This window comes from Emydura macquarii, unplaced genomic scaffold, assembly GCF_026122565.2.
Source record: "Emydura macquarii macquarii isolate MOO-44397 ecotype Brisbane River unplaced genomic scaffold, CSIRO-AGI_Emac_v2 contig_2422, whole genome shotgun sequence".
Lineage (NCBI taxonomy): Eukaryota > Metazoa > Chordata > Testudines > Chelidae > Emydura > Emydura macquarii.
Window position 1 is genome coordinate 5,916,396 of NW_027132559.1, and position 25,808 is coordinate 5,942,203.

The 25,808-nt window shown below is 42.4% G+C and overlaps 1 protein-coding gene across 1 annotated transcript in view; it reads right to left on the reverse strand.

Annotated features, from left to right (window-relative positions):
- Positions 1-8,470, reverse strand: part of GPD1L (glycerol-3-phosphate dehydrogenase 1 like) — a 30,728-nt gene extending 22,258 nt beyond the window's left edge. Inside the window, exons 1-2 of the mRNA XM_067561841.1 lie at positions 8,257-8,470; positions 570-747 (exon numbers count right to left, since the gene is read on the reverse strand). Of these exons, the coding sequence (XP_067417942.1) occupies positions 570-747; positions 8,257-8,309 (231 nt within the window). The 5' untranslated portion in view covers positions 8,310-8,470. The remainder of the gene's footprint in view (positions 1-569; positions 748-8,256) is intronic.
- Positions 8,471-25,808: the final 17,338 nt, after the last annotated feature.

A 25,808-nucleotide genomic window follows, 5' to 3' on the forward strand; every position in this document is an offset into this window, starting at 1 on the left:
AAATGAACCATAATCTAACTACAGGCAATTTGTAACCCTTAGGATTGCCTACTCAATTGTCAGCTGCTGCTCTTCTCCCACTTCTACCTCTTTCTGGGCAAGCTTAGTGATTGCCCACCACATGATGTTGTCATTTACACCAGTGCAAACTGAGTGAAAAAAATGCCACCACTCAGATTTGGCAACATTTTACACTGGCATAAATGACTACACAAGTGAACAGCCTATAATTCAATGCAGCTTTCAGTAGTGAACTTCCAGAGGATCTGCAATGCCACCTTTCTTCCAAACTTGCCAGTCAGTTCCTTTCCAAAATTTAGGCCAAATCTTTATGGTAGTTATGGGCAGAGGCATTACCTTAGAGAGCTCAGCTCTTTGAAACCCTTGATTGTGCCCATATCAACAAAATAGAGTATGTCAAAAAGCAAACAAAAAAAGTGAATGAAACAATCTCCTACCTCACTTCTGACTATGTATAAGCAATTTTTATACACCGCTCCCCCCTCTCTATATATATTAAAAAAAAAAAAAAAAAAAAAAATAGGCCAAGTTTAGCTTCCAAGTCTTACCACATTTTCTGGCAGCTTGTATCCAGGGAGATATTTTACATTTTCATGTTCATTATTTATGATATCTGTCAGTTTTCTCCCATTAATATTTTCCTCAAAGACCCACATTTTCACCATGGAAGCAAACTTTTGCATATTTTTTACATTACTGCCTATTATTTTGGCAACAGCAGAGCCCCTGTAGGAAAGAAAAGAGAAAAAATGATAAAATGATAGTAACTTTGTTCCGGAAAAAAAAAAAGTTCACTTAACCTCCCCTCCCCCCGAACAGGCAATTGGTCTAATTACAATTTAAAAATTTTGAACTATAATATGAGAAAAAAAATCCACCAATCATTCATATATGTTGTTTTTGCTTAAACAAATACAGTCAGAAAAGAACTCAGTGGATTGAAACATTTACTCAAACCCCTCTAATTGCTTCTTCTGCTTATCAGACATCCAGGGTTAGTAAATATTAATGTTAAATTAAAAATGTTAGAACTAAAATGATTAATATTTACTTTCTGTATATTTGATTCATTTATATATTAACCATTCTTTAGAATCTTTATCTTCAACAAAGAGTATGTCTGAATTCTAAGGCCCAGAACGCTGGTCCTTGACCAATAAGTAACTCTATTCAGGAATGTATTCATTATGCTGTATTTAATAACTCTGGGGCACCTTCATGTCTATACAACTCTAGATGTTTAAAAAAACCATCCCCGACCCACTTAACTTGAACAATTGTTAGTCCTCCCCATTGTAAATTATCATACCTTCACACATAAAAGTCAGGTAAACTGACAATGTATAGAAATGACATAACAAAATATCTTTCTGGGAGAATATTCTTGGCAACTAGGTTTTCTTTGTCTGACACCCTATATACGGATGATACTGATATGAAAACTTAGTGGGGGAATGAAAACTGCGAATCTCTTTCAGATGCAGGAAAAACATATCCAACTCAGTCTGACAACAAAGGGTGGTAATGTATTTTCTGTACAGTGCTGTATTAATCTCTGATTGGAATTTAACCTAAAATTATCAGTTGAGTGTTATTTTGACAATCTTGAGTCATTAACTCAGACACACAAGAAAGGGGAGTTCAATAATTTCATATGCACAAATTCAAAAATATATTTTTGATATATCAATGCAGCAGTAGGAAGCAACATACAACTTCTAAATAACTGAAAAATTCAATGGTAGGTCACAGAGTTTTCTAAAATCCTCTTGCCAATGGTAAAGAGGAGATTTTCTTTGGCAGGGGGCCCTAGGCCATCAGCCTCTGCAGCATATCAATTTCTGTTTAAGACCAGAAGTGAAGGTTGTAGAATCTATAGTGTGACAATCTTCCAAATGTGAACTGATGCAGTGCCATCTTCTGGAGTTTACAGACATACAGTTTCAGTGCTGCTCATATCTTTTTCCCTCCCAAACAGCAGCAGAATTAAATTAACAAGATTCTGGAGTCAAATTTACTGCCAATATCAGAACTTTCTGGACAACAGTGAAACTCCCCAAGAATTCCATTACGTAGGGAAAGTTGCAAGCAATAGTAGTGGTCAGGTACAGGAACTATTTAAGAGGGGGAAAAGTAGAGTAGGAGATTCTCTTACTCTGTAACAGCCTTGGGTTCATGATATGAGAGTGCATGTGTGGGGTTTTTATGTACTTACTATAATTTTCTCCATCCTCCCATTTGTCCTTACCTGCCCCATAGCCTAAGGAGAGGACATCAAAAGTAACTTGATTGGTGTGGGAGCAGGAAACAAGGTGTGTGCTTTAAAAGGCTGCATATTAAGAGGCAAGATACTGTTTTAACTTTATAAGTTTAGCCATATATATGCCCCTAGCATGATTTCCTAACAGCCAGGGCTTATTACAAAACAGAGTATTTGTAGTGAATTGGATTAATTCTATAAGAGCTTTTAATGTAGCAGTAAGGGTTGGCTATTACAGTCCTTGTGGTTACTTAGTAAGAAGCATAAGAAACATTTATAACATGCCATGTAAAAGTTTTGACTGCACATAATTCTTGTTGAATCAAATCATAAAAATGTTATTCTTAAAAGGCTGCAAGAAAATGTTTTATAATACAGTATTTTTACAGCGGTATGGCATGTTCTATAAAATTCCCTGAGCCTGGAAGGCGACATACAGGCCCTGAGCATGTTACCAGAGCTAACATAAATGCTGCACTGCCTACCTGCTACATCCTTGAAGGCATAAGGCAAGTTACTGTCCTAACTAATTTACTTTGCTTACAGAGTTAGAAAAGGCAATGAAAATTAGCTTTTAAGGCCAGGTCTACAATCACCTGGAAATTCGGTGGCAGTCGATGGGAGTTACACAAGCTACTCTGCGTAGTTTGCGTAATTCCCGTCGATTTTGTAACTCCTCTTCTACGCGGCATCTTCATTGTGCTGTGCTGATGGGAAATGCATTCCCGTTGAAACAGCGCTACGCCACTTGAGGGTGTGGTTTTAACGTGTCAACTTCTGGATCGATTGAGCAGGTCTTCCCTGACCGCTCAATCGATCCAGATAGATCACTGACAGCGGCAAATTCACTGCTGTCAGATCGAAGACATTATCTTAATACCTAAGTCTTAGGGTATTAAGATAAAGAGAATCTATGCAATGAAAATAATAATATTTAACATATCATAGAGATGTATTGTATGTGAAGTGTTTTGTGATTCTTGAATGGAAGGGACTATCAAAACATCAAGTTTAATTTAAATAAAGACTGATACATTTCTCTCTTTGGTCTTAATCTCCACTAAGTATTTTGCAAGCATTTTTGATAGAGAAATACATTAATTCTAGATCAGCCTAAGTGTGCATGTGGTTTTTGCTTTGCTTTTTTGTACCATTCCCTGAAGTGCTTCTCAAACTTATTTGATCACGCCCCTTTCTTTGTGTCTAAAGTAGTTTTCAACCCCCTCCCCTGCCACACAATTACATATACTGATAAAGAAAAATCAACATGCAACTCTCACTAAAATATGAAAAGCAGGAAGACATTGATTGAAACAGAGTCCACGATCCATTGTAATAAGAGCAAAAGGAAAACTGCCTTGGTGATTGATGCTTGCAATTAAATGTGCACACCACGTCGTAGGAAACAGATTAAAGTACTGATGGCAACGACTTTGCATAATGCTATGCAAGCTTAACAGAAATACACCCAAATGCACAGCGCCATCTCGAGTCCAATGCACAGCGCCAGCTGAGGATCTGATCTGTATGGAGGGATCAGCTTGGCTAGTTATTCATGACAGTGGGTAAAATGTGCACAGTAAGTTTTTTTCCCCCTAACGTGTCTCATGCCCCCCACAGAATACACTCCGCCCCCCGCCAAAGGGGCCCGCCCCCCAGTTTGAGAACCTCCAAAGTCTTTGCAGAATTGCAGTGTGTACTGCTCACACCACATGTTCCATTATTATTTAACAGTTAGGTAGTAATGTAATGTAATGTAATATGAATAAGATGATCTTTGATTTCCTGTGTTCAGGAACCCTTTAAAATTTGATTTCTCTGCTTCCTGTTTCATTGTAGTGTTTCACTTCTAATTCATTTCTCGTGTTAGGCAAAGTCACAAGAATGGCACTGGGAATCTAAATGCCATAAACAGAGTGAGATAGCAGTTTCCCACCCCCTTTCTACCCAACATGCAAATCTGCATACTCAGACTTCCTAAAACTAACATGGAATCTGAAGTCCATTCCTTACCTGAGTTGGCTTGCAGTGCATTCATGACACTGCCAAGCAAAAGAATTGGTATACTTACTGATATGTTTTTAGTAAGATAGTTTTGGCAGCATAGGCCAAGCTACAATATTTGTACCTACAGTAGTTCAGTTGCACAGGCAAACCCAGTATGTTCCTCTCATAAATCACAACAGGAATACCTTCCGAGTGAAAGATAACAGTACTCAGGCATTAAACAAAGTAACTCAGTTTTAAAGAGCAATACTCCTCCTTAGTGCAAGTGCAAAGTTCTGGCCAGGTACTATAACAAAGACCTGTTTAATGAAATAAATAATAATCACACCTGAAGTCCATTGAACAAACCTACACCATTTTCTCTCCTGTTTCTCACCTTTTATGGTATATCACAGTTGTACTTCCCTCCCTTCAGATTTGGAAAAGTACATAGGCAGAAGCAGGGCAGGATAGATTTTTAAGTTTTTGATACTGAAATGGAGAGAAGCCTTTTGTGGCAGGTCAAATACACACATAAGGGGGTACCCCAGTTAGCTTCCTTTCACACATCTCTCCCTTGCCCAGTGATGGCAAATGTTCACATAAACCATAAAAGAATTAGAACCTGCAGCATTCTAACATTCTCAGAGGGTTTGTCTACACTGCAATTAAAAACCCGTGGCTGGCCTGTGCCAGATGACTCAAGCTGGCAGAGCTCAGACTAAGGGGCTGTTTAATTGCGATGTAGATGTTTGGGCTCAGGCTGGAGCCTGGCCTCTCGGACCCTCCAGTGGGAGGGTCCCAGAGCTCGGGCTGCAGCTCCAGCCAGAACATCTACATACACTGCAATTAAACAGCCCCTTAATCTGAGCCCTATGAACCTGAATCAGCTGGCACAGGCTAGCTGCGGGTTTTTAACTGCAGTTCAGACATATCCAAAGAGGGCATTTGGGGACTATCAAGGTAACTCACCAGAATGCAGTGCTGACTTCTTTTGAGTGATATTGTAGTAGGAGAAAAGGGTAGAAACTATCAGAAAGAAGTAGGTGAGGTGGGATGCAGATAGTTAATCATTCCAGAATCCATATAAAGAGCCCTATGTTACAGGCAAATTTGACACATGTGGCAGAAATCCGTGAAAGGCACGGTAATGTGAGATTTTTTGGGGCACTTCTTTATCCTATGCACAGCTAGTAAAATACTTGAATGTTGTATTTTGTGTCATGCATGTTAAGTTTGTGCCACCAAATGAATTAAGCTCCATTCCTGCAAGTAGTCTTGAGTTCAACAGAGTACTCACATGCATAAACTAACTGCTTCTTATAGCACTGGTATTCATTCCTTTAATCTAAAAATATATATAAAGACAAAACAAGATCCAAGGTGTGAAAGATGCTGCTGTGATCCTGCAAACACTTACACACATGAGTAGTTCCACTGAGTTCACTGCTCATAAGCATTTGTAGAATCAGGGTCAGAGGCCCCAGTTCAGGGCAGCACATAAGCACGTACTTAATTTTAAGAACTGAACTGAGATGCTTTCCTGAATCAGGGCCTTAGTCAAGATCTCTCACTTCTTGATTCTTGTGGGGAAAAATATACTCAGGATTATAGAAATACTCATTATGAAAGAAGTGGTTAGAAAATAGTTGATTATCAAAACATTTGCTAGATTAAAACCTTTTTCATTCATTTTTCTTTCTTCCATCCCTTCACAGATAACATACTTCATCTTTAATAGAGGTGTGGCAAACTTTTCTCAATAAATTTAGCCCAAAGGTTAATGACAATTCCCACCACCGGAAGTACAATCCCTTCTTCTCAAAATTTAGCAGATATGATTATTCTGCCCTCCAAATATCTGTCAGCATATACATGGGCAATTCTTGTATACTGAGCTGATCCAATTAGTAACTACAACAAAAATAATTAAAGCTATAACCACACAGTTGTAGCTACGGTATAATCTCAATGAAGCTTCTTACACTTCAATGCACGCTAGTTTCAGGATAGACCATATGTAACCAGTTAATTTAATTAGCTAAGATTCCTACATGCTTCACATCTGAGACTGACAAGTTGAAAGGAAATAAATAAGCAAAAGCAAAAGTTATGTAGCGTTCTATAGAACAAGGTTAATTTTACAACTTAGTACAAGGCAAGCACCAAGTTATGAACTGAGCTGGTCAACCGTCACTCCCTCAAAAAACAGAAACAAAACTCCATGTGACCTGGCACTGTGTGACTTCCAAAACGTTGCAACACAGTGGCCACATTAAAAAGCAGTTACATAAGATGAACAGCAGCAGCATTTTAACAGTGGGTTAACAGTGTTTAACTGATGCTAGCCATAAGTCATCCCTGGCAGCATCCTGTTTTTAAAATTCATTAAAGTGACAAACTGTGAAGATACATTTATATAAATAATAATACTTTGTACTTCACACTTTTCAACAGAGATCCGAGTTCTTTACAATGATGGGAGGTAAAACAAGAATAAAAAAGTGGGAAACTGAGGCACAGAATGGTCAAGGGTATGGTATGGCTCCCACTGAAGTTAATGGCAAAACTCTCATTGCCTTCAATGGAAGCAATATTGGGACATTAGGTGGTTGTCCAAGGTGACAAGCCAAGGGCAGATTTGGCAATAAAACCACATCTTATTAAGTCTTTTATGCTCTACAACAAGAAGGAAATTGAAGTCCATCTGCTCTCACCTCCCCTTCCTTGATTTTAAAGAGATTATTGATACAGTATATTGTCCAGTGTCTTGTAATTCTTCTGTGTGATGCATTGGCAAACAATTTGTATATAAAAAACACTATATAAAATAAATCCATATTTCACCATTTTGAGGACTGAATTCTACAAAGATAAAATCCTTCAGGAACACAGCCAGCAATGAGTTACTGAAAATGGAATCTTTAATGTCTTTAACGTCTCTGCCAATTGACATAAGAGCTGACAGAAATGGGCATACAACAGATGCCGAGTTAAAAATATCTTATTGTAACTTCTGTACAGAAAAGTTTAACTCGCGCTGGGGGACAAAACAGGGTGCCTGATTCTCTAGTTTGTTATGCCACTGACTCAGTGGAGCATCTGATGTAGAACTAAAGCAATAGAGTGGAGGATCGGGCCCAGTATATCCAAAGTTTGCTCTTCCTATGTGGCAGCGTTGCCCCAACCATATTTTTTCTCTTGAAAGTTAACAGAAGTAAAATACACCCTCATTAAACACACCCACCCTAAAACCGACAGACTCTTTACAAAACAAACATCGCATCCTGGATTTCCCACTAACTGACAACTCCATTTGGAAAGATTCCCAGAAGCTAGGCACAAAATGGGTTTCGCTGAAACAAGAGATGAGCCACAACAAGGTTGCTCAGGTTTTGCAAAAGTCAAACCCAACTGGTGGCTCTGACCCCCTAAAGTTCAGAGCGGGTTGGAAGGGAGCAGAGTTTGGGGACCAAGGGCTGTGGTGTCTCTCTATTCCTACCGCACAGCCAACGCGGATGACAAGTAAGGGACAATGGGTCTGTGTCGCCAGCGGGTTGCACCTTGCTACAGACATTTACACACCCACGTCCCAAATGATGGCACCGAAAACCCACTCCCGGCAGCTGTCACTGACAAACAGCTTCGCTGAAGTCTGGGCCAGACAGGGGGGAGACTCAGGCCCAGGGGCCTTGCCACACAGAATTTACGGAGGCGGGGAAACTCTCCGTCCCCACTGGGGGAAGCTGTACACCCAGCCTTAAAATCCACCCCTCCGGGGCAGGGATACTTATCCCGGGCCCAGAGAAAGAGCGGGGCGTGGCTGGGGCCATGCCCTAGTCCCCGGCGCTCTCGCTGCCCGGGTTTAATTCATCTCTGCCCGGGCCCCCAGGCGGGCGGCGGCGCCGCCGGGGAGGAAGCGGCACGGCCACACGCTAGGGGCGGTGGCTCCTCCAGGCGGGCAGCCGGAGCGAGCCAGCCGCACTCACCAGTTTCCCGAGCCCACGATGCAGACCCTCAAGGGCGCCGAGACCCGAGCCATGGCCGGCGCTGCTGCAGCCGCCTGCCTCAGCCGCCGCCGCCGCTGCCGCCCCACTTGCTTCGCCACCCGCGCTCGGCCGCAGCAGCCCGGAGCCAACCACGCCTCCCCCGCCACCCCGCGCAGCGGACTGGGCCGGAGTCAGTGACGGGAGAAGGGGGGGAAAAAAAACCCGCGCGCGCCGAGCACGAGACTGCCCTCGGGCCCGGGGCCTCACGCGCTCCCGCGGCTTGCTGGGAGCTGTAGTCCGGCCGCGGCGCGGAGGAGAAGGAGCTGATGACTGGCTGCCCCGCAGTGGCTTTGTCTCACCTGCATCGTTTTCCACCAGCTGGGTCGTGTTCTTCCTTGGACCCGGGGCTCAAGAGGCTCCGCCCCAAGCTCTACCCCGCTCGGTGAAACCCAGGCAAGCAATCAAGGCCTTAGGTCATCTCTTGGGCAAGGAGAGCTGGATGGGGCTCCCTTTTTCAAGCAGGGTGATAACATGTCCTGTTGGGGAGAGGCTGCCCCGAGGTCAGGGCTGGTTATTCTATACAAACAGGCGTTTTGCCCTCCTTTCAAAGCAACGCTGAGGCGTCGAGTACAGAAAATACCATATTGCCGCTATAAATCCATGGCGCTCCCGCATCGTGAATACCGCATGCGGATCTGGTTGACCCATCTCAAGAAAGATTATTAGGAATTGGAAAAGGTACAAAAAAGGGCAACACAAATGATTAGGGGTATGGAACAGCTTCCATATGAGGAGAGGTTAATGAGACTGGGACTTTTCAGCTTGAAAAAGACACAACTAAGGGGGGATATCCTAGAGGTCTATAAAATCATGACTGGTATGGAGAAAGTAAATAAGGAAGTGTTATTTACTCTTTCTTGTAACAGAACAACTAGGGGTCACCAAATTAAATTAATAGGCAGCAGGTTTAAAATGAACAAAAGGAATTATTTCTTCGTACAATGCACAGTCAACCTGTGGAGCTCCTTGCCAGAGGATGTTGTCAAAGCCAAGACTATAACGGTTAAAAAAAGAACTAGATAAGTTCATGGAGGATAGGTCCATCAACAGCTATGAGCCAGGATTGGCAGGGATGCAAAACCATGTGCGGAAGTGTCCCTAGCCTCTGTTTGCCAGAAGCTGGGAATGGGCAATGGGATGGATCACTTGATGACTATTCTGTTCATTCCCTCTGAAGTACCTGGCATTGGCCACTGTCAGAAGACAGGATATGGGCTAGAAGGACTGTTGATCTGACCTAGTATGGCCGTTATTATGTAGTCATTTTGGAGTGAATCAATGAAGTACCAATATAGTAGGATACTGTGAGCTGCCACTATACATAAAGAGCTGGTCAGAAAATTGTGTGTTGCAAAGGGGGAGAGGTAAGGGAAATATGAACATTTTCAAACATTTTTTCTGCTTTATATAAAAACTGTTTAATTTTTTTAAAAGTCAGAAAATGGGAACCATTTTTGTGTGTGATTTGTTGAGAAAATATTTTTGTCAAAATTTTGTTTTTAAGTGAAATTTTACAGCCAGCTGTACTGAATAATAACAACATTTGGAGATGTCCTGAATTGGCAGCTCCACTTTCATGTGATGGCCAAAGTAGCTGCTTCAGTGATGCTCCTTCTATCTGAACCTTGTCAACATTGAAAAATGTACTGGTTTAATTTTAATAGGTTTTTTAACTAATATAGTTAAACTGGTACAGTCCCTTGTATGGACATTCTTATAATTCAGAATGGCTTATTTTGGCTTAATTTAACCTCTTCCCAATTGACTTAAACCAAACAGGAGTATCCACAAAGGATTTGCACCCATTTGACTACATCTGTTTGAATTCACACTTTAGATTCCATTGGTTCAATTTTCTGGTGTGGAGAAGACCCCAGTCCTGCTAGCACTTTACTCACATGTGGGAGTGTTTGCATTATTTGAGCCTTTAGGAGCAGGGGGCCAGATTCAAGAATTTCCAACCTGGCTTTTCTAAAAAATCCTATAAAATGTTGTAGGAATACAATCGAGTTCTACAAAAATTATGTATTCTAAAAACATACATAACTTAATAAAGAACATGAGAATGAGATAAAAACGAATAATGGAAAGTAGCTTCTTAGAATCATCTTAGAGAACTCTACAGCAGAGATGAAATTCTCTATTAAATTCTATAGGAAGATAAAAACACCTGTTGAAAAAATTATCAGTTCTTTATCACGTCCATAGATTTTTCCATAAAGGGGGCAGTTTCTTAGCAGTGCAGGATCACAGGCTGGGTGACCTCACTGTAAATTAGCTGACATCAGCTAAATTATTCTTCCCTATATGAAGATTTAATAAACAAACTATAACTATATAATGATGGGTTCTAATTTAGCTGTTACCACTCAAGAAAGAGATCTTGGAGTCACCATGGATAGTTCTCACAAAACTTCAGCTCAGTGTGCAGCAGTGGTCAAAAAGGCTAATAGATTGTTAGGAATGATTAAGAAAGGGATAGAAAATAAGACAGAAAATATCATAATGCCACTACATAAATCCATGAGATGCCCACACCTTGGAGACTGTGTCCAGTTCTGTTTGTCCCTTCTCAAAAAGAATATAGTGGTACTGGAAGAGTTTCAGAGAAGGGCAACAATGATGATCAAGGGTATGGAATGGCTCCATACCAGAAAGATTACAAATATTAGGATTGTTCATCTTAGAAAAGAGTTGACCAAGGGAGATGTGATAGAAATCTATAAAATCATGAATGGTGTGGAAAAAGTGAAAACAGAAATGTGATTTCCCCTGTCCCACAACACAAAAACCAGGGGTCACCTGATTAAAGTAATAGGCAGCAGGTTTAATACAAACAAGAATAAGTACTTTTTCACACAACACACAGTTGAGTTCCCATGAACCAATGGAACTCATTGCTATGGGGAATTATGATGTCCAAAAGTATAATTGGGTAAAAAAAGGAATTAGATACGTTCATAGCGGATAGGTCCATCTACGGATATTAGCCAAGATGGTCAGGGATGCAACCTCTTGCTTCCAACCTCAGGGATGTAAACCTCTGACTATCAGAAGCTGGGTGGGGAAGACAACGGTGCACCACTCCAACTGCCCTGTTCTGTACACTCCCCCTGAAACTCTGGTACTGGCCACTGTCGGAGAAAAGATATGGGGCTAAATGGACATTGGTCTAACCCAGTTTAGCAGTTCTTATGTTCTTAATTTACATTCAAATAGCATCTTTCATCTTGAAGAATCCTCAGATGGATTACAACATATGGTGCAAGGGACCTCCCATACAGATCCACATGCAGTACTGGGGCCTATAAATTCACCACCAATTAAATGCAGCCATCTCTGGGGCAAAGGGAGACAAATGTTTATCAAAAAACATTCAACACAATAGTGGAGAAAAAACAAATATTAGCCAAAGCAACTTGAGGAGTGCCCGCTCTTACAAAAAATGTACTATAGGATCTTTAATATTCAGGCAGAGCAGACAGTTTTTAAGTCTCATCTGAAAGTAACATTTAGAGTATGTGGTACCCACTTAACTATTGTATCTTAGAAAGCAGACAGGCTGGGATTTGAACCTGTAATTCCAGGAGGTCCAGGTTTTTCAAGCACAAGAATAATATATAGATTAGTATGCTGTACTTAATGTAAATTAGATAGAGCGAGAAAGTAATAAACAAATCAACCATTATGTAGTTTTCTGTCTGAAAGATATTAAACCAAATATTTGCTTTGTTTAAGTGGTTCAGTGCTCCAGTTTTGTTTTGTTTTCTGAAGTTGTACATCCACATTTTTTCCCTGGGTCCTTCATTTCACTTCTCTCGTGCTGATGAAAAAGACCACATGGATTAAATGTCACAGTGTGGGGAAGGACAAAGACCATTTCCATGAAGGCTGAGAGAGAGCCTGAAAACCACTTAAGGTTCAGGTTCCAGGTTAGCTCCTGTGCAGAATCATTACTTATCTACCTCAATCTGTTGTAACTATTCTAGATATTTCTAAGATGCTTTGATATCTCAGTGCTTATGAGAAGCTGAGTGTCTCTTTGTCAAATCCTCTTAGCCAAGGATCCAGTGAGATAAACCAGATCTAAGATTTGAATGCATAGAGCCCTGCAACAACCAAAAAAATGTGACATAAAAAAAAACATAGAAGGACTAACTGTAATAGAAAACTGTTGCATTTAGATGTTTATAACATGCACAGCAAATCATTAAAGACAGCAATAGGTAACTATCTGACAAACTGATGTTAAGTAAAAGTCACATTTCTTCATTGAAAACAATACTACACATAATATCATAAAACACTATCACACGTACTGCATACATTTTTCCTCATAAAATATTGTTCTTTTGTGTTCTCTTTCCAAAGTTCTCTTTCCAAAGTTCAGTGCAAGATCTTAATCCAACTTTTTATGTTTAAAAGCCAAAGTATGTCACTGGAAGCCATTAAAGTGTTGAAACACCCCAAAATATAGTCTAAATTCTCCAAATGATTGTTTAAACATTCCTCCTAAATACAGGCCATTGTGCAACAGTGGGATCTGCCAAAGGTGTGTGACTTCATTAAGAAGATAATCTCTATAGCTCAGCTACGTCTGTGGAATAGATAGCACAGCTCATCTTCTCTGAGGAGAGGGTTGCAGGATGAGCTCTGGGGGTGAAGATTATTATTAAACGTTTTTATAAGCCACCACAGTGTGCTAGGCACCCTATGGACAGATATGAAAAGGAGGCCCCGTCTGAAGAGGTTGCATGCTAAACAGAAAAAGGGAGGCAGAGATGAGTTAACTGAACAGGGGAGTTAAGTATGTGTCTTGTTAATTCCACAATTTTTAATCTGATTTTTATTTTTAGTAGTTCCACTCCTGCAAGAGGTCAGCAAGGCCTAACGCTGCTAGAGAGCAGGGGCACAGTAAGGCTAGCGAGGGCCAAGAATCAAAGTTTGGTTCTCCCCCCCCCCAGACTAAGGCCATGTCTACACTAGAGCTTATAGCGGCACAGCTGTACTGATGCACCTGCGCTGCTGTAAAATATTCTTTGTAGATGCTCTAGGCAGATGGGACAGAGCTCTGTTGATATAATTAAACCACACCCAACGAGTGGCTCCCACCAACTTAGCGCTGTCCATACCGGTTCATCTGTCAGTGTAACTTATATCGCTCACGGGGGTGTGTTTTTTTCACGCTCTTAAGCGATGTAAGTTATACTGACAAAAGTGCTAGTGTAGAGGTAACCTGACACTTCCTCCCAGCAAAGGTTCACCAACTCTTCCTCCCTCAACTACCCATTGCCTCCACCTTTTTCACATAACCTACTGTCCCATCTAGAGGTACTCCATGTTCCTCTCGTCCTGCCACTCATTTATGTATTCAAATGCTTTCTTCTACATTCACTCCTCCATCCCCACTTTTGTCATCCCACCTCTCCCCCCCAAAATCCCACTCTCTCCCTTTGGATGACTATCCATTCTATGATTTAAGGGATTACAAGTATTTGGTGCCTAATGTTCCATGCCCAGTAAGGAGCTATTGAGAAGAATTTTATTGTCATTCACTGTGATACGAATCATATTTCTATACCATAAATCAACACTGTGAGGTGGTATCCTTTAAAAACAAGCTCCTCCTCTTGAACATCCTCTCAGCAGCCCCATACAGTCTGGTACAGGACAAGACAAGCAGGTGTCTAGCAATGCCTACCCTGTCCTGAACCTGGAACCCTTCCCTGTGATTGTGGCAATTTAGCCTCCCGTTGATCCAAGTTTCAAGGTTTCCTGTGCCTTCTCCTAGCCCAGATCTGTCCACCCCTGGATAGAGACGGCTTTTAAAGAGAAAATGCTAGAAGTGTAATTGAGCCTAAAGAGGAGTAGGGTTTATTTACGTAGACCACGTCTACACTGTGGAGACTATATCAGCATAGCTCCAGCTCCAGAGCTAGGTTGGCATAACCCCATAGCACAGACACCAATGGAAGGGTTTTTTCTTTCGGTGTGGGGACACCCCCCCCGAACAATGGCAGCTTGGTTGACAGAAGCATTCTTCAGTTGACCTTATTGTGTCTACACTGGCATAGCTACATCAGTGAAGGGTGGAATTTTCATGCCCTTGAGCAACATAGCTATGTTGACCAAAATTTTAAGTGTAGATCAGGCCGTAGTATCTGTAGCCATATTCCTGCAGAATGAAGACTACATGGAGTTTCCTGCTAAAGATATTAATGAAACTAGACTTGAATCCTGAGATAAACTGTCATATACTAGCTAGTGTGTATGTGCATCACTGCTCTCAGCTGGATAGAATGAATGCCAGACCCAGGTGTATGTGCCATTAACCCAAATCCTATTAGAGTTAGGGAGATTTTCCTTTAGCTCAAGTGATAGTGCCCTATGCCTCTAGAATAGAAGAAACCTAAGTTTTATCTTCATTTATTAATATGAAATTGTGAATGGCTACAGATCTGTTACAAAGCCAAGCTGCTGCTGCTTGGGATTGTATTAGTGGCATTGCCTCTACTTTTTCAGTAAAGAGTTGTTAGTGGCTTTATAATGTAATAACAAGCAATAGTGCGACTTTTCGTATTGTCATTCTGCAGTACCACTGTTTTCCTCAGGTTGGTATGGTACACTGGTGTAATGCTATGTGTGTTCTTATGCTGAGCAGTTGCAAAATGACACCAGTCTCCTGTATATTATTGCATTTCATAAATTAACTCCCATTTCTTATGGTGAAGTTCAATCAGTTATCAGCTGCATGTCAGTAAGAAAAGGATTTGCAAATGGAGATTGCAAAAGGAGATGACTAAAATCTTAGTTAAAAACAAACAAGTAAACAATTTTCTTTGAAAACTTCTGGTAAAACAAGACATGAAGTTCAGAATATTTACAGGGAGGAATCAGGCTGTAGTAAAAGCAGGCACATTTACATTTTGAATATCTACAAAGATACCTCGGTATTTTTTCATAATTTTTCCAATATATGAGATATTCAGAGACTTCTGTAGCCTGAAAAACATCAGAATAAAATTACACAAGAAAAAGATTTATGGCCTACATTTCAGAGGTGCTGATCATTCATGATTCCTACTGGAACCGATGGGAGTAGTGGGTGCTCACAGCTTCTGAAGTCAGGCTGTTCTTGTGAAGCAGTTTTTCATGAAAATAGAATATGTGGAAATTCAATTGTGGAATTCTATGCATTTTGTGTGGTATTCAAGTTTGATTGAATTTTATTGTACATTTTTTGACAGATCATGAAAGTGTCTGTCAGATTAAACTGAAAGACAAGGTGAGTGAGATGGTATCTTTTAGTGGACCAACTTCTGTTGGTGAGAGAGACAAGTTTTTGACCTTATACACCAACAGATCCAAAAAAGATATTACCTCACCCAACTTATCACTCTAATATCCTGAGATCAACATAGCTATATCAACACTATATGGATTAAATTGAATCAGGTACACTGATGCATTTATTTGTAATGCAAAGTGCAGAGACTATCTTGGTTTATTTTAAGAAAAATAAATTAATTTCATCATGCATGTGCTGGTGTACAGTTAATATAGCATGTCCAAGAAGAATAAGAAATAGTGAGAAAAAGGCTCTCTCTTTTTAAATGGAAATGTATAGTTGGAATATGTTGTCTTTTCATTTCAGCTAAGCTTACAGTTTTAAGCATTGAAGTCACATGTGTATAAAGTTCATTTTCTGCACAGTGAAAATACAACTTTGTGGTTGAATCATTGACCCACATTCTTCTCATAGTTACATGGATGCACCCATCTTGAACCCACATAGCTAAGAGCAGAATTAGGCCAAATGATAGCTTTTCTAAATTGCTTATCTTTGTACTTAGATACTGATCCTGCTAATTTTGTTTGTTTGAGCAGTTCCAGGGACTATTTATATGAGAAGAGTTATACAGGATCGGGGAAAAGGCCTTAAAAAGTTATAAATAACACAAGAATCATTTCCCTTTCCCCCCCAAACACACACAAGATAGGTGTGTATAAAGGGGCAAATAATTAAAAATTACAAGGCTGCTCAGAACTTCAAGAGGAAACGTTTCCCCATCCTCTTAAAACAAAGGTAAATAACTTCTGTTATTCTGTGGGACTATGTTAAAAATCAGGTAAGATAAAGGAAAATTTTAGCTACACTACATTACACAATAATGACAAGCAAAATTAATATTGCCCACTACAGTTTCACGGTTGCTAAATGTTAATGTCAAATTTGAAAAAAATAAAAATAACTACCGCTCCAGCACCCTCAAAATAAGCCACATAGCCCCCGGATTCAGATTGTATGTGTTTGTTTTCATTAAGGCAACACAAACTGATGTTGGGAGGTATTTAAAAGGCTTGGAATTCAGGTCCAGATAAGCACTCAAACTTTAGATAATTATCTGAAGTTTATCTGTACTGTCAAGATCTTGTGAAATCTTTTCTACCAAGCCCAGTTTCTTCTCTCCCCAAATGAGAGGCTCTTGCTGCACCCTGCATATTGTATTTAATCTTGGGGATGAGACGGAGGATTAGCAAGGCCCAGGTCTTCTCAGGTTTGTCTTTTTTGGGGGTGTCTTTTTAGACAGGTGGCCTCCTCCTTCCATCTGATCTTCTGTAGTAGGACCTGATCCAACTTCCTACTGGCAATAGCCCATTCTATTCTTACCGCTTAACAATTTAAGAGGCATTCCAAGGCTATGGCCCTGAAAACATTGAAAGATTGTGAAATCCCACAGCATGCACGCTCCAGTTCTTCCTTCATTGAGAACCGTAAACTTACTAATGTCTGTATACAGTATGTGTGTATACAGTATGTATTGTGGTTCTCTTCTCCCAGCTCTCCGTTGGCCAACGCTCAAAGGGCGGCCAAAGGAAATGGTATAAAGACACGCTTAAGGTCGCCCTCAATTACTGAGGCATAGACATCAACAACTGGGAGGAGCAAGCTGCTGACCGCTCAATGTGGCACCACCTGGTTCATCAAGGTGTGTGCCATTTTGAGGCCCAGTGACTCAACGCCAAGGCAGAATGGTGGCGGCGGAGGAAGGAGACTAACCTGGAGCTGAGAATTCCACCCGCTAGCAACAACATGCCCCCATTGCCAAAGAACATGTGCATACAGAATCGGGCTCCTTAGTCATCTGAAGACCCACCAAGCCTGATGGACGTCATCCTCAACTCGAGGGACTGCCGCCGCCGATACAGTATGTGTTTATATGTGTATCAGCATTCAGAAGTTTTGTTATCATTAAAGAATGGAATGCCTGGAGGCTTTGCATCTGCTGTGGCTAGTTTTTGGCTCAAGAAGAAAGCACTTTGTTTATCTTTACTGATGATTATCAAAGTTCATCAAGGTGTTCCGGCTCTGCACTCTATTATTCCCCAGCAAAATCCATTTGAGATGAGTGCTTATGCAGGCAAACTTCCAGAGCATTGATACCTGGAGCAGATTTAGCATCTACACTTCCTGTGGATGATTGAAATCAATCTTTTATGTTAGATTAAAACTGTATTCTCAACAAGCACCAGGGAAGAGTGATAGGCCAAGAGGTGCTGAGACAGTTTTCAAAGATGGCAGGCTGCCAGCGTTAGTGCCTGTCTGATAGGATTTATGTATTTAAAAACAAAACTCTCCAGGTTCCTTAGTGTTATTTGTTTGGGAATGTAGAGAGAACCTGACCACATCCAGAGTGTGACCTGGGTGGCAAGAACAAAGCCTCACTTCTTGGTTAAATTTGCACTAGTATCTGAGACATAGCTCTAGTCAGTAGGTATAACAATGGGAAATTACTGCAGGATGAGCTCTTAGGGGCAGTTCTCAGCATAGGAAGATAATATAAAATATGTAAAACATGACTTTCATTTGAGATAAATTTAGCACACTGTGTGTGGGGAGGCTTATTTTGGGACCAGAGGGAGCTGCTGTCACTTGAGTACAAGACCTGTTTGATTCTCATCTGCCCTGGACACCCAACAAATTGATCTCCCATCAGATGGGGACTTTTCTGATCGACAAAGTCCATTTTAGCTTCTGGCACCAACTGGCAGACACCATAGGCCCAGATGAAGTCAATGGGATTACAGCAGGGAAGTATCTGAGCCAACATTTCTAGACAAGGGTGACATAAAATTGAGTTTTCAGTAAATTTGTAAATACCTAGTACATGAGAATTAACAAGATGAAACAAGTCTCCCACAAATACTAATACAAACTGATCCCAAACCTCCCCAGGATCAGGAAGGTGCAGGTTGCCCTGCTTCATCTCTGTGCCAGTTTCTGCACTGGCAAAGGGATGAATTTCATCTCTAAGGAGGAAAGCGTGGTAAGCAAAGAGGGGTACCTGGAATGAAGAAAATAGCTCTCACAAGACAGGCGTCAGGATTCCAGGAGGAAAGAAGCAAGAGACAAACTGGAGGTTAGAACCACAAGTCGGGCCAGGTATGGATACCAGGAGGTCAGAGTCAGGACACAAACTGGAGGACAGAACCACGAATCAGATGCAAGGAGTCACGTTGGGTCAGGATGCTAGAAAATCAAACCACGAGAGTGGGAGCCATTCACTCCAGAACAGGGTGGAGCCCGGTTGTTTGGACAGCTTCTTGTTCCTGCTGCTGGCTTAAGTAGGGCTGCTTAATCAGCTGCTCTGGGACTCTGCCAATAGGGCTGCAGAGAATCAACCTGAGGCTGGGCTCCCTGGATCCCAGGTAAGCATGCATCAGCAGGCTGCAGATGGAGAGTTGGAGCATGGCTGACCCTATGAACCCTGCAGACCCAGGTTTAGGACCCATGGGTCACGATACTACATCCATCACCACCAGGATGATTGGTCTTCACTTCTCCCCCTATAGAATTTGCCTACAGCAATGCAGGCCATGCATCTACAGGTCAAAGCCCCTTTTTTTACCAACTCTGGGTACCACCCCCCGATTCCACCCACAATTACCCATGTCCTCCCCCAACCTGGCTGCCGCAAACCTGATACAGCAGATTCATTGGAGCCAGGAAGAAATGAAGGAACACCTGGAAAAAGCAAGAGCAGATTATAAATGGCAGAAGACCAGCACTGACAGCAAGGCCTCACCTACTCAGTGGGCTAAAAGGTATGGCTTTCCACAGAGCATCTCTGCACAGACAGACCTGCTTGCAAGCTGGACTTTCAATTCTTTGGCCCTTTTAAGATCCTGTGGCAGGTTAATCCAGTCACCTTTAAACTGCAACTACACCACTCTGAAGATTCACCTGGTGTTTCATGTATTACTTTTGGAACCCTACACAGAAAACGCTTTTCCTCACAGGACCCAGCCACCTCCTCCACCAGTACAGGTACAGGGCCATGAGGAATATGTGGTTCATGAAATCCTGGACTCTAAATGTAAATGGGGCAGGATCTGGTACCTTATGGACTGGGAGGGATGTGGTCCTGAGGAGTGCACAGGGGAACCTGCAGAAAATGTGCATGTTCCCACGCTTGTACAACTATTCTATAGGAATCACCCCCAAAAGCCTGATCCCATGTTGCCCTGCAGGCACCCCTTGGGGGTGGGGAGTGATGTCAGGGACCATTGATCCTGAACCTTGGTCTACAGGACTCTTTAAGAGCTCATAAGCTCCAACATTCTACCCAGTGATGTGCTAACTCTTGTCGGAATAGGAGTTGAACTCTGACAGAGGACCCCAATCCTGGGAACTGAGTGATAAAACCCTGGGAGTCCTGCCTGGTTCACAGCTCCTACTGAAACCCAGCAAAGGAACAGGAAGTTGTCCATGCAAGTGGATTCATCCTGCTTTGGACTGCTTCCCCTTCAATATTTGCACCTGCTGCTGATCTCCTGGCAACCTGGCCCTGCCGGCCTTCAGACATCTGACTCCTGGTTTGCCCTCTGGCCTGTCTCAGACTCCAGCCTCCTGGTATTTGACCTGGCCTGACTCCTGCTCTGACCAGTGGGTCAGACTGCCCATGTCCCGGTCCTGACACAGAGCATCAAATCTGCTGTAATTCAGGCTGAGCAATGCTTTCTGTTTAAAGGTCACCTCTTCCAGGTGCTCTAACATATGTATGTTTACTTAGATTGTCTTGAAATTTGCTGTGGCTTTTGAAGATGCTGGTAGTATTAGTGGTCCCAACTTGGAGTAGTTTGAACAAGGGCTTCTTGAGGCACAGCCCCCGAAAAATGACATTTTATAAAAGCAACTTATTTTGATTTAAGTTTGCATGCACCTGAGATTCAAACTATGTCCCTGATCCTCCCCACATTGATCTCAGTCAGTTGGAATTTCAGCTAGTGCATGGCACTCACTATTCCCTTGGGAGAGGTTATACTGAAGAAGTCATTCAAGGTTAAGTTAGGAAAGAGGCTGGAAAGAAAAGAAAATGAAATGTGCACATATATTAGGAGAGAGAGACTAGGGCTATGTTGAAATAAGAGGGTTTCCTGGCAGGTTGTTGTCATAGTAACTGGGTGGCTCAAGGGAACATGCCATGGCCACTGAAATTGAGCTGCACCTGTGCACTATGAATCAAGCGTCACCCATGGAAGGAATCAGAGAATGTTCAATGGCTGTGTTGCTACTAGCCACATCTGTCAAGGTTTTTTTTTTTAAATAGTTTTGGGAAGTGTGCCCTGAGTAGTATAGTAGTAGTATATGGGAGAGTGGGAGGGGACATCCCTCTTCCTGACCTACCTATGAGATATGGCGGGGGGGAAGTCCCCCTCTGATTTAAACCCTCTTCCTTCCCTGTCCCCAGAGTCTGGGTGGGAGGGCACAGACCCTCTGGGAGAGGCGCTGATAACAGGCGTGCTCAGAGCATACGCTAAGCGCACACTTGCCGAGACTGCAGTGAGGACGAGTTGAGAATGGGCATGGTTGTTGCCTAGCCTAGGCTCCCAAGTGCGGACTCTGGGAAGGGAACACCCACGGAATGGAGCAGTTTGCATGTCTCAGAGCTATTGGTTCAGGCTGTGTTGGTCTCCATGGGATGTTCATTCCACTGAGATTATATCATTGAGATGAATGGGCCACTTCACACCTCCCAGAGCTTCCTGTATTGCAGATGGATGTATAGAATCTCTTCCCCATACACTGCCAGTTGCACAGAAGAGACGGTGGTGGGGGTAAAGAGCCAGGCAAGCGGCTGCTCTGGGCACCCAGGGGAGAGGAGTGGGGACATCATGCTGCTGCAGCCACCCTGGCTGTGCCGCTCCCTCATCTTGCCCCACTGCCCTCCCCAACCCCCAACTCCCCACAATAGCCAGAACCCTGGGATGCTGCCAGGGCTCCCTCTGCTCCCTGAGCTCCTTGGCTCCCCTCAGCCCCACACCTCAGCTCCCTTCTCCCCCCCATTCAAGTTGAGCTTTTACTATCTGTACTAGGCCCAAATTTGGGGTGGACACTCCGCATCTCCACTGTCCTACCCCTTCCAGCTAAAACAGCCACTCCTCATAGCCTCACCATTTTCCCACCTCTCCAAGCTCCCCAGGAACATGGAATGGCATTGGAAAGGAGGATAGTGGAGCCGGTGTATATGTGTTGGGGAGGATGCCAGAACAATAGGCATCATGGAGGGAATGTTGGAGAAGAGTCAGCAATGGTTGCGGAGACCGAGCCGTTGGGGGGGTTGGAATATGCCTTAGTCCAGTGATACTCAGACCTCAGTGATTCAGGAGCCAAATTAGTCATCGACATTATGTAAAAGAGCCACAACAGTGTGAATTCATTGTTTCATTTACTATAGTACTAGTACTACATATTCCTATTTAAACAGTATGACTGAGGAAATATTTAGTTTATTTATATATTCTCTCTGCAGAATGACTGACAAAGTATTATTCTTTTATCAACCACAATGGGTTAATAACATAATAAAAGCATCCTGACTGGTTAATAACTTAGATTGGTTAATAATTAAATCACCCAGTGTTTGAATATCATGTGCTGCAAGGAGCTGCAGGGGATGCATTAAAGAGCCACTTGCAGCTTGGGAGCCTCAGTCTGAGTATCACTGCTTGAGTCAATCACAGTTTATCAGGCTCAGACCAGGATTGACTGGATGAAATTCTCTGGTCTGTGTTATACAGGTCATATTAGATGATCCAATGGTTCCTTCTGGCCTTAAAATCCATGAATCTGCAGTAAGTAGATACGAGGAAGGACTAAGAGAACGTCATTGCCTGTGCTGTGTGCCACAGATTTGAATTCCAGTGTTGATCTGCTCGCAGTCCTGCTGCATTCAATGTGAGGTGTAGTTGTACTGAATGGAGGGGGGATTAGTTGGAGCATCTTGGCAGAGCTGTTATTGTGGGAACATTCTTCAAAGAGATAAAAGTTGCACTTGCAGGAAAGGGGTGGTGTGTACCTGAACTTTGTACTTTCTGTTTTTCAGAGCAATGCAAGGCCAAAGGTGTTCCAGACCTGGTTCGAAGACACAAATCCAGGTTTCTCTTTTCACTGCCACAACAACAACAACATCAAAAGAGCCAAAACAAACCAAAAACTCCCACTCAGTACTTTTACAAAGGTACCTTCCTAGGTCTTGTCTACACTACAAAAATAAGTCGACCTATGTTAGGTTGACTCACCAGGAGCATTTCCACTAACCTAAAAGGGCCACAGCTGCCCCACAGGCTCCCGGCGGGCTCTCCTCCCCATTCCCCACAGGGAGCTGGGGGAAGCCGCCCTGGTCTTCTCCCCTCCCTGCTCCCAGGAGGGGGGGCAGCTGGGCTCCAGCAGAGTCCTGAAATTGACAGAAATGACAACCAACAGCTGATGTAAGGAACTCAGTGTTTACACTGACATTACATTACCCTAACTACACAGACATAAGCCCTACGCCTCTCATTGAGGTGGTTTTATTATGTAGGCATACATGAGAATTCCATCTGTGGGAGGAGCATTTCAGTATTTACACCTCCACTGTTTGTTTTGTCAACAAAAGCTGACTTTTGTAGAAAAAGCTCTGTAGTGTAGACCAGCCTCTAGCCTTCTCTGATGCAGTCTCATTCATTAGCTCATGCCAGTCTCTCTGCCTTTCTTCTGAGTTCTCTATAGAAATAACTGCCAGATCGCTCAACCTTTCGTGACCCATGGACATTCTTAAATGGGTTTTAATTAATTTTAGCATGCTGAAATTCCTTTAATTAACAGCCATGGTTACAGGAAGACAGCAAAAATTACCCATTGCTGTTTCTGCGTTAGGGAAACTTTCATCTAAAGACCTTTTGTGAATGTAGCTAAGGAGATCAATGGGTCTTCGTGTCCAAGTCATCCTTAAAGATTTACTTGCAAAAACAGGTGATGAGCTCAATCTTGTTCTCAAAACTCTAAGTTTAAAACTTCAGGATAGCTGTTTGCTAAGTTTCAGGTGTGTCCATTTACAACTTTGCTGCTGAGACTTTTAAATTTCTTGCCCATCAAAAAAACAACCTCTCTCCAACTCCATTGTACTTGTGCATCCTATTGTCCAATTATGTTAACATTGTGTCTAGGATGAGGCTGTAAATCTCATTCAAAACTTTTTTGATCTTTCATCCTTTACAAGTTTGCCTGGCATTACTTTCCTCTTTCGAGATCGTTTCTCTTTGAACTGTGTGGATATTCCTAACATTTCAGCCTGTGAAACAGCAGTTTCCTTACTTACAATGAACCCAGAAGATCATAATTCTAATAAAGCATCTTGAAGGCCACCAAGCAAACTATTTGAATGTCAAGATCTGGACTCTGCAATTTTTTGCTCACGACATTAATTTTTGATAAGATAGTATTCCACATCTTGAGCAAATAAGAAATGAAAACTTTGAAATGTCTGTTTTTATTTTATCTTCTGATTTAAATTCTGATCTAAGATTATGTGAAGTCATGATCCCCTTTCAAGCATCTAGAATACCCTCAGCCTGACTTGGTAGTGGACAGATTGCCTCTACTCTTGCTGACCATCTTGTCATGGTTTGGCATTTTAATGTAATGCAAATATGCTTTTCCAGCACATCCCAAAGACTAGCAGAAGCAGAAAGCAAGGTATAAAATCTTTGAATAATCCCCCCAAAACAGAACAGTTTGGGGAACAACCATTGCAGCAGCTTCTCCAACAAGATTCAGTGCATGGGGGGCACATGGGATGAAAGATGCATACTGATTTATCTGCTGGAATTGATCCTGAACACCATGCTGCAGCCATGTTAGCTCAATTATCATAGCTTTCTCCCCTGCAGGCAGCCATATATAAATTGTCTTTTTTTGGCTTCTCTAAAACAATCTCTGTAATACCCTCCCCTGTTTGGTGTGTGTGATGGTGTGGCAAAACTTGTCCCCAGCTTTGACGCATACACTGCCACACCCAGTCTCCTTAAAGAAGGTTTATGGTGCAAATAAAACAAGCAAACTGTCCTTTAGCCCAGCCTTTGTCCTAGGATTTCACAGATCTCCCCTCTGGTGATCCTGCTTCTTGCAGTTGCTGAGTCCCAGCTAGCTCTACTCCCTTTCTGGAACACAGGAACCAGAGCTATGTTCCTGGGCACCTGGCCCCTGGCCCCAGGGACCCACTACAGAAGTTAGTTCCCCTTCTCCGTGTCGCCTCTCCCCTGGCACAGCCTGCCTCAATCACTCCTCCCCTTACTGCTCTCTGACAGATCTTTATAGCCCCAGGTGTAGCCCTGCTTGCTTTGATTGGCTCAGTTGGACTCACCTGCTCTGACACAGGGGAGCTGTGCCAATGTGAATATCAATGAAATCTACAAAGCTCTAAAAACTTCTCCATCTTTTGAAATCTCAATCATGATAGCAGAGACATTTTGTTCCATTCAGGAGCGGTCTGGAGTGCAATCAAACACAATGCAGAAATATTTAGCTTTCCCTAACCTTGTCAAAAATAGTGTGCTGTACTTTTCTTGTGATCCTACTGAGACATTCATTTTGAATACAGGTTGACAAGTCTGTCACCTTTGTGGTACCAGCCCTAATAGCTTCCACATGACCTCACAACACAATATGATCCTTGTAAGCAATTCAAGTAATCCCCAAAAATCACCATTACAAGGATTGTCTAATTTCTTGTCTGGATCTTTCACTTACATACAGCAGAATATCCAGGAGATGATGCAAAATATTGTGTCACCTGCCCTTTTGTATCTGATAGCAGGTTTGCATAACTTTGTCAATTGTGCAATCCCTTGCCAACCCTTCTTCAAGTTCCCTCCAGTGAGCAAGTGCCTCCCCATGTTCCTTTGAATGTTTGTGTTGGCATTCGTACTCACTAAAGTGGCAAAAGTTCGTGAGCCCAGCTTTGTAGATTGCAAAGGCAGATGAGGAATTTGACTGGAAAAGCAAATAAGCAAAACAGAACAAAGAGACAAGAGTTGAACTGTTGCTCCACGTGGGTAGATCAACTCGAGCTAGTGCACTACAAATAGCAATGTGGACATTGCTGCACTGGCTTGGACTAGCTGCCCAGGTACAAGTCTGCCCAGCCCCCTGGGTCTGAGCTCAGGCAGCT